This window comes from Halyomorpha halys, unplaced genomic scaffold, assembly GCF_000696795.3.
Source record: "Halyomorpha halys isolate HHAL.00 unplaced genomic scaffold, Hhal_1.1 Scaffold469.1, whole genome shotgun sequence".
Classification (NCBI taxonomy): Eukaryota; Metazoa; Arthropoda; class Insecta; order Hemiptera; family Pentatomidae; genus Halyomorpha; species Halyomorpha halys.
The window spans coordinates 1,055,278-1,065,490 of record NW_027114062.1 but is presented as its reverse complement, the minus strand read 5'-3'; the positions used below and the strand labels follow the sequence as shown (position 1 = coordinate 1,065,490).

Sequence of the window (10,213 nt, the reverse complement as noted above, 5' to 3'; positions counted from 1 at the left end):
GTTGCCTTGGTTTAGCATTTACTGGGTCATTCATTCTTGGAAACAACTACTCACAGAAGGGACTGATGTTCACAACAGAGTAAATTGAAGGGATTGAGACTTGATGAATCCTAATACACCATATTAAGCCATCCACCCTTCTTAATACCTTAACAACCAATAATTAGTTCTTGAAAGTAGAGTAATTATTTGAGGGAACTTAATTAAATCATTATATAGTTGGAAAAATAAAACTGTAAGTTCGAAAGTGACTGAGAGTTGATATCATTGTATATTATTAGATCACTGTTTTTATTCACATCCAAATTGCTAAGCGACAGGGTACAGACTGATATACAGGCCGTAATAGCCAACTGAACAGAGGCATCACCTTAGCAACCTCAAGTCTACAGCGATGCCGGTTTGATTCCGGCCGGGGCGGTTTGACTTAAATTTCATGTTGGCCCCACGAAATGAAAACTCAACCCTTCCAATATAGTTGGATTAGGTTGCTATTTATAGTATATATCCCCTTCCCTTTATCTGAGAAATGATTAATTTGAAGGTAAACAAAACAAAAAAACAGATTCACATTTCAATCAACGATACACTATATACTTAGATTTCGACTGTCATAAATCATATCTATTCAATCTATTTAGGCTGTACCTTAAGCATACATGAATATTCAAAGAGGTTAAAGTAGACCTCAAAACCAACAAAAAAAGTTCATATTTGGATTCTCTACAGAAAGGAGAAAATTAACATTTGGAATTTTTGAAAGTGCCACTTTGTTTGATGGATAGAAAGCAATAACTAAATAACTGCATAACTAAGTTAATTCTGAATTGAAGAACAAAAAAGCTGGAAAAATTTTCTTTAAACAAACAAAGTAGAATTTGTTGTTGATAAACCAAATTCAAAAGCTTTTAAGCGAATACATGAAGCAAAGTTTTGTTTTTCGTAAAATTCTGAATTATTTGGGATATATTTTATGGGTCTCCAATTCGACTACAGATCAACCAATTTTAGTGAAACTTTCAGTTTAACAAGCTTTAAAGTCATATTAATTTAGTTGAGGTCTGCTACAGAATATGCTGCTATCAGACTCCAGTTAAAAAAAAAAAAATTGATGTGAAACTCTCTCACCTACCGAGGGCGCAGGTTCAAAGAGGGCATACAATTAATCATGAAAATTTCCCCACCACTTTTCTTAAATTGGTGCAATTTATCAAGCTATAAAAATTCCACGTTAATGGAAGAAATATTTCAGGTTATTTAAAATTTCTGTACGTGAACTTTCTGTAATATTATGCCGATAGTTTTCAGTCTTCGAACAAAAAATCAAGCTTTTATCTGCAAACATTATTTCATAACTCCTCGAAATTTCAACACATAGTTCTGAAATTTCGAGTTTTAGGTTTTTCTTCACATGTGAGCTCCATGTCAACCTTTAGGTTAAAAATAAGTTCTTAATATATTACAGAATTTGATTGTGGTATCGGGTGGTTATCTATGTCTATGTCTGGTTGTTGTAACATATAATATTTATAATTATTAGAGATTTCCAAAACTATTTACTTAAATGTTAAAATTCTATTTTAGTAAAAATGTAGGAAATACACAATTGAAAATTTCTAAAAAGTAGTATCCCTATTACCAAAGGTTCTGTTATGGGGTAAATTAGTAAATAAGTGTATTTGGATCAAATCTTTTAACTAAATGAAGTGTCAGTTTTCTTTTTTATTAATATTAATTATTAATATTATTAAGGCTGTCCATTTTGTATGTAACTACTCTATTTATTGTGTGATTATTGACAGAGATATTGGAAGGAATGTGGTGGCAACACTGGCCCTGATTTACGGAGGTCTTTAGTGGCATACCATCAATTTGAGGAATGTGAATCCGACAGTACAATCTACGGCATGGTGGGTGCTACTACGGAATCATCAGCTGTTACCAAGTAAAAGAAAGTGAAGCGATCAGGACGGAGTTAAGTCAAATATTGAACACGTTTTTTAATGCTGGAGGTTATAAAATAATGTTTACCTATATTAATTTACAAAGTTTATATCTAATAATTTTTACTTGAAAAGGATTGACTTGCAAATGGGAAAGAAACGATGTGTAACATGGAAGCTTTATAATTATAAATATTATAAGAAATCAACATGTTCGTTTTGTTATTCTATTCTATTCCTACTTTTCAGCCATTTTCAAGGATATCCTGTTTACAATTTCACAGCAAACACTCATTAAAAAGTTGCAGGCTAATCTGCATTTGTCAAAATATGTCCTCGCCTATCAACATATTTTTATCTACTATTTTACATATCTATTTTATTAAATTTCAGTTTCTACTACTGTTTAAAAAAGGTGCCCCTTCACTTCTGAACTGAAATTCATTATGCCATCTAGTGATAGGAGACCTGGGCAGCCATCTTGAGCCCCAATAAAATAGGGGTAAGAACCAATAGAGTAGCCATTTTGAACTGGACAGGAGGAGAAAAAGGACAGAACTCTTCAAGAAGGTCTCTTCTTATAAGTCATGAGGGAGTAAAACCTTACACTCAGGCGAGAGAGGCGGCGGCGGCAGAAGGATGGGGAGAAAGAACCAAGAGGGAACCCTTATTTCATATTCATATTCACACCAGAACCAACCTTCAAGCCTCAAGAATATCAAACAAGTAAAATGTAATATTTAAATCAATTAATGTAATGAAACCAAAACAATCACTAACAAACTACTATGTTGTAACTATTCTGTTCAAACCGTCCAGCAAATTGTTTCAGAAGACTTATAAAGAGAGAATAGAGGTATTTTATTTTAAAAGCATATGATATCAATTTATTATAAATACTTTCCACTCCATCATTACCAGCAAATTATAAGTAATTCCTTAATTTAAACCAGCTTACCAGCATAATGATTAATTTGGGTAATATCCCCCAATGTTTACTCCGGGGAATATCAAAATTAAACAACTACAATCTCATTAATCATTGTTTCAACAATAAGGTCGTTACCAAGCAGAATTTATTAGCAGATAAATATCTTAAGGCTATATGGATATTTTAAATTGTAATTGATAAATAAACCAATCTCAAACAAGAAATGTTAATAGAAGTTAAAAAAGAATTTAAATTTAATTAATAATTTTAACATACGGGATTCATTGATTTAAGGATTAACTCCAATGTAGTGAGTTCTCTTTGGGAATAATGAATATCACCTAAATTGGATTACGTATAATACGAAATCTTGTTAGCGAGTTTTCATCTTAAGAAACCGACCACTGGAGGTGGAAAAAGCTAATGTAAAAATAAGAATCTCTAAAATTAGTATTACAACAAAAATAAATCAATAAATAAAAGTTTGGTTATCATAATAAACTAAAATTATCCTTATTGTTTAATTAATATACTCAATGAATTCACACAATAAATATCTGTTTCAATATCGTGAAACAAAAAAAAAAATTAGAAACTACATTTTTGCATAGTTCACAAAAACACTACTCCTATGGTAGTATAAAAGTACTAATATTACTAAAGAAAAAAACATTTTGTACCACCACTTTTTATATTTTATAAAAAATATTAATGACATTAAGAATACAAGATTTTAAAATACTTCAAATTTGATGATAACAAAATGTGTTTTGCGGTATTTTTCATAATTTTTTAATGAATACAAATTAGAATATCAAAAATTAGGCGTTTTCTATAAAACCTAAATTTTCATCGCGCGTCAGCCGCATGTGCCACCTAAAACTTATTAAGGAATAGGAATATATAACATACATACGGGCGTTGATGACCAGGCTGTTAAACGCCCTTTCAAAACTAACAAACAAACAAACAACTATAACATACAGGATTTATTCTTTTAAGTATTTAATTACCCCAATGTAATTAATTATCTCCAGAAGCATTTATAGCCGATTTTATTGTACATCCTGGTATGCACATATATGTACATTATGAAATCTTCTTTATTTTCTATGAAATTACATTGGATATTAAATGGATAGAGGGATTTTAGTTATTAATACAAAAATAAATGGAGTCAAGAATGTAATACTTAATGTAATGTAGTCCTTAATATAAAGAAACTTTATACAGTAATAGAGGAAAACAACATATAAATTAAAAAAATTCTAAAATCTATACAAGTGATTTTGAAGACGGAGATAAAAATCTCAAAACGTTAAGAAGAGCGAAAACAAAAATTCGAAAGTCTTTCGCTAAATACCATATATTAGCAAATCACGAAACCTATCATTCAAATTAATTAAAACATGTGAAGGGAAATTTTATCAGTTTATTGAGAATAATATGACAATATATGATTATACTTAATTCGTTTTGAATTATTTTATTAATTATAAAATAATGTAGGTAATTTATTTTATTCGTTTAAGCTTCTTATAATGTGTTTTTAAAACAATTAGAAGCTTTTATAGCAAATAGATCTGGTGCTGTGCGCGCATCCTTCCTCGTTTCAGAACAGAAATTTCTAAATTTCCAAAGTTTCACTGTGGCAACACTTTCCAGTGCTAATTTTCGAAATGAGCCTTTTCATTGTCAGATTGACAAACATCAAATTTCGACATTTTTCAGTACAGTACATTTTATATAATTCCTCGTTCCAAAATGTTAACCGTTTTCTTTTGTAAAAGTATGGCAGAAATATATAAACTTGACAGATAACTAAATTTTACATTTATACTAAAAGTTATTAAATCGATATTGAAAATACAGTAAATGATTTTATGGAGTTAGGCTTAAGTATAGGTGAAATGAAATTTAAAAAAAGTAATTACCAGGGCATTCAAAAAGTCCTGTCGTTTTTCGTTTGTTCGTTTTTTATTTTGATTCTAGAGTGTTTGCTAATTAATTCCGTTCAATACAACTTTTATCCATGTAAACACAAATGTTTATACTTTATGAATAGGAGGCTAAGGAGGATTAATTTGATGCAGTCACCATCCAACTGTCTAGTTAAAATGATTCTAGTTGAAACTCAAATTCGGTCGATTTTGCTCTATGAGTTTAAACTTGGCTCAAAAGCTGCCGAAACTGCTAGAAAAATATGCTCCGTGTTTGGGGAAGATGTGCTGTCTGAGCGGAAGGCACAATTTTGGTTTTCAAAATTTCGTGGAGGCGACGAGACACTAGAAGACGAGGCACGCTCAGGTCGACCAACTGTAGTTGATAAGGAGGACGTTCGAAGAGTAGTAGAGTTGGATCCGCGTCAAAGTTGTTCAGAGATAGCCTCTCAACTTAATATCTCAGCCACCACTGCCTGGAATTACCTTAAAGAACTGGGAAAAGTGAAAAAACTGGATAAATGGATTCCTCATAAGCTTTCAGATGCCAATATGCTTGTTCGCTTGACAACTGCATCTTCGTTAACTTCCCGCTTGAAAGTCGAACCCTTTTTGAATCGAATCATCACCTGTGATGAGAAATGGGTGTTGTACAACAACTTCAGACGATCATATCAGTGGTTGTCGGCAGATGAGAAACCTAAACAATTTCCAAAACCAGATCTCCATCCAAAGAAAGTTTTGCTCATTGTTTTCTGGACAGCCAAAGGTATAGTGCATTTTGAGATTCTGAATCAAGGGCAAACCATCACTGCAGAAGTATACTGCAATATACTGGACCATTGCCAATCCAAGCTTAAGTCTTTTGATCCCTGCTTAGTCAACAGAAGAAGACCTTTGCTTCTTCAAGACAACGCTCGACCACACACCGCCAAATTGACCAGGGAAAAATTGACAGAAATAGGCTGGGAAGTTTTGCCTCACCCACCATATTCCCCTGACCTGTCACCCACTGATTATCACCTATTCAGAGATCTCGACAACAATCTGAGACAAAAATGTTTTCAAACCTAATTCACGAACTGACCACTTATTTTTGCAGTAAAAATCAACAGTTTTTTAAGGAAGGAATTTGGGCTTTACCATCTCGTTGGGAGAAGATTACCGACTGTAACGGTGGATATTTTGATGAATAAAGGTGATTATTTGAAAATATTTATTTATTTATAATTTCCCCCAAAAAAACGACAGGACTTTTTGAATGACCTGGTATTTAATGATTATGTCGTCATGACGAAAATTCAAACTGACGCATGTGTTTTTATTTATTCATTTTCCTCATTCTCCACTACGTTCGACTTTATATGTTATATATTTTTTCTAAAACCTTTCCAATGGCATCTAATAACATATTACACAATAAACTATATTACAACTCTTATTTCCGGTAATTTGTTGTCAACATAAAAAAATATATATATATTTTTTTCCTCTTATATTTTGACGTTAACCATCAAATCCTTTCATATTTTATATTTATACATTTTTATTATTGATAAAAATGTGGAATTATTAATTGTTTCAAATAAACAAAATTAAGGTACTTTAGAAGAAGAAATTCTGAAAAATCCTTATTACAGCTGTCTCAGACTATTATGACAATCAGATCTAGCTTATATTTAAAACTTTTCAATTTTAATTGACATACTCAGTTTAATCAAAATCCCTCAAGCAATTTTGGGGTAAATTATGTTTCTTACAAAGACATAATTTAAAGACCGGTCAGTCGATTTTATCGAAAAATTTACCGAGCCTTCAACATGTAATTTCAGTTCAGTTCGTATTTTTATCTTTTTTTTATTTATTAATTGTGTTATTTATTAAGTTTTTATTTATTAAGTGTTTCGACCACTAGGACCATATACACTGGATTTACAAAGTAGATTACAATTGACATGTTCACAAAGTTACAAATTTACAAATACAATTACATATTAACCATTACAATTTGCATTTTATAAAGTTACAATTAGAATTGACGTAGTGAGTGAATTACTATATTAAATTATGCATCCACTTTATACATACTGGAATTAGAGTTAAACTATATGTAATCATAGATATTAATTATTTTTAAAGAGTGAAAAAGTTTTGATATTGTTGTGGGATCTTCTCTCATCATCTCCTGTAAATCTGAAGAAAGTTAGTGTGATTCGTGAGGCATAACCTAGCCTATTCATCTCTCTTTTCTCAGTCCACCGGTGTAGTATCTTAGGTCCCATTTTTTACACGTTTTATACAGCTGACATCCCAACCCACCCTACCTGACACAGTCCTAAGAACATACACTGATTACACATGTATGTATGAAGAGATAAAAAAAAAAAAAACGCCGGTTGAACAGATTCGATACTTAGGACTCCATCTTGACAAGAGACTTACTTGGAATCCACACACAAGACTGAAACGACAAGAAACTGCTCGTAGATTCCGATTGCTACAACATTTACTTGACAAACGCTCTAAACTTCCCATTCACTACAAAAAATTAGTATACACTACAATAATCAGACCAATTTGGAGATATGTAATTGAGCTCTGGGGTTCTACCAAACCATCAAATTCCTCCCGCATCTAATACTTACAATCCAAAATCCTTGATGCTCCTTATTACGTTACAAATAAACTCAGCCACAAAGACTTTAACATCCCATTCGTTACAGATTTGGCCCAAAACAGATATGCGTCTTTTCATTCCAAACTCCTTCCCAAGATTTTCAAGTGTAAATGAAACATTCCACAAATTTACTTATTGTATTTATTATTTATATAGTTGTAAATTACATTAAATAAATAAATAAAAAAAAGTTTTAATTTTTTTTTAGATCAAATTTACTAAATATATTTTAATGTACAGTTGTAAATAGCAATAAATAAAAAAGTTTTAATTTTGAATGTTTCGAAAAGAGTAAAAAAAAAAAAGACATACTCATTAATTTATTGTTTATCTCTTTTTCTTAGTATGTCGACTTTATATCATTCTTCGAATATCTTACGAAGAAAATGTACTGTGTTTTCTTTAGAAAGGTGTATTGTCAAGGAAGACACGTTTCTCGCTGAAGAGAAATGAGGTAATACTATCAATAATATTAATTTACATAATTTGAATCGATTTGGCAACTAACATAATATTATGGATAAGCATGATATAATAATAGACCCATTAGGTCAACCTGCCGTATTGATATGTTATAGGCAAAACCGCACGACTTATCGACAAAGCTGTTCACAGCCCCCTGAAATTAAGGAATGCTTGAAACAGTAGGTAATTATCTCTATTAAATATCTTTGGCGCCAAGGCAAAGTAATTGCTGTAAATTTTGCAATCATATATAACGTATTTTATCATCACCAAAAAGACCAAACTAAATATGTTATGTCAATTTAAAAAAATGCAAAGTGTTCAGTAGACTCATATCGAAGTTAAAAATAAGCTGTTAAGTTATATCTGTAACCAAAATACAAAGTTTTTAGATACATTTCTTTGGCATTGCATCGACGATAAGAATAAAACTGTTCGAATGCTTCATTGATTCATCACTTGAATTCCAATACAAATAATTATAATGTAAGAAAGTAATATGAATTTCGAATTTCTTTTCTTTTTTTTCCTCTAAGACAAAAACAAATATATAGTCAATCAGTGATATGAAAAACAGAGTGCCATCCCAATGTAATAGTGACCTTTTACTTTCGAAACTTAATTCAAAATTAATTTTTTTGACTTCTAATTAATAAAATACATTGGAGCTAACTGTAAACTGGGTACCTAAATATTAGATTAATAGTTTTTTAAAGCAAATCATTTGGTTTCTTATTCAGCATATTTACTTACAATCAATGCATTAACTAAATACAGATAAAAGTTAGATTTTTTTTCATTGTAATTTTTATTAGTTGTTATTTGACTCGTATTTTTTAAAGCCTTTAACAGGGTTGGCTTAGCATAACTACTGACTTTTTAAATATCATATGACCCAACTACGAAGGGAAAGATAGATGAAAGGATGGCGCTACTGATTATTTTTCCAAAATATATATTGAAAAAAAATTGTAGTCATGTAGATAAAATGGTAGCTTAATGTGGAGCTAATTTTTTCTTGAAATAATTTTTTTTACGAATCTGTTTACGGTCAAAATACTGCATGTAACATCATGGGTATTGGAAAAATCATATACCATTTATTTATTTTATCATTTCTAGTAATGGAATAGAAATGGTTCAGTAAATTTCATTGAGAACTTCAAAAAAATGTATTCCAAGATCTGTTTTTGGACATTAACAATTACATCGTTGGCAATCAACATTTTTCTCTAATATCATTAAAAGTAATATTCCTATTCCTAGGAATATTAGAATATTCCTTCTCCTAGGAATATTAGAATATTCCTTCTGATATCATGTAAGATTCGTCACACAAACATGGCTCACCATTCGATTCTGTACGAACAAATTATGATTTTGGAGAATTCGCTCTACGAGATTCTTACATCTATGATTGGATTTTGAAATATAAAATCATTACTATATATTTTTAAATAATTTAGTTAATCACAACTGTTAAAAAATTTATGAGGGGGTCAATTGTAAGTCAGTATTTAAAATTATTTTTACTTTTTTCGCAAATCCATATTTATAGTTCAAGTCCAAATTGGTATGAGTAGGTAAGATGTTGAGTTTTTGAGATGGTGGTGATTTTGAAGTGATGTATTCTTCATGTTCATTTGATGTGGAGAATCGTTTATTAAGTTTAAATCCGAGGTATTTTACTATGTTGATCCGATTCTAACTTCGTTGCTTAAGACAAACCACGACGGAACGCAAATGTAATTTGCACTGACTCTTACATGTTAATTATTGTTCTTTTAGAGACAATCCTTGATTCAGAGCAAGCTGATTTTGAAAATGTTATGAGCCCTGTAATGAGTCGTCATGCTTATCTAAAACGGCCGTGAGAATAATCTGTTATGAGCTGATCTGAACTAAAGATTTTGATTAATAACAGAACTCTGTGGTACTCCTGCTTTGATATAATTAAACATACCATTAATGTATTTTTTTTTTTGTACGAAATCGATTGTTCGACTAAAAGATCCATTTAAAAAAAAAATCTTGATTTGAGCCATCCTTAAAGGAACCAACGACCGATTTCCAAATACCGAGATATAGGCATGCAGCCCTTAGCGAGAGTACGAAACTTAATAAATGATCGGAAAATGCACAATAAACAAAGATAAAAAGTAAATCAATAAAACTAGAGGAGAGATGGGAGGTGAGGCTGTGGTGGAGGGGTGGGGGTAGCAGGCAGTGAGCCCTGGGCCTCATCCCGGTCCAGACC

General features: G+C 31.1%; 1 protein-coding gene across 1 annotated transcript; it reads left to right on the top strand.

The window, feature by feature from the left end:
* Nucleotides 1–4,991: 4,991 nt before the first annotated feature.
* Nucleotides 4,992–5,888, top strand: LOC136796750 (histone-lysine N-methyltransferase SETMAR-like). Its single transcript, XM_067051319.1, has one exon. The coding sequence runs from the start codon at nt 4,992–4,994 to the stop codon at nt 5,886–5,888; it is 897 nt and encodes a 298-aa protein (XP_066907420.1).
* Nucleotides 5,889–10,213: the final 4,325 nt, after the last annotated feature.

What these genes read in the sequence shown, in the direction of transcription:
- LOC136796750 (XM_067051319.1), top strand. Translation starts at nt 4,992, where the DNA reads ATGATTCTAGTTGAAACTCAAATTCGGTCGATTTTGCTCTATGAGTTT.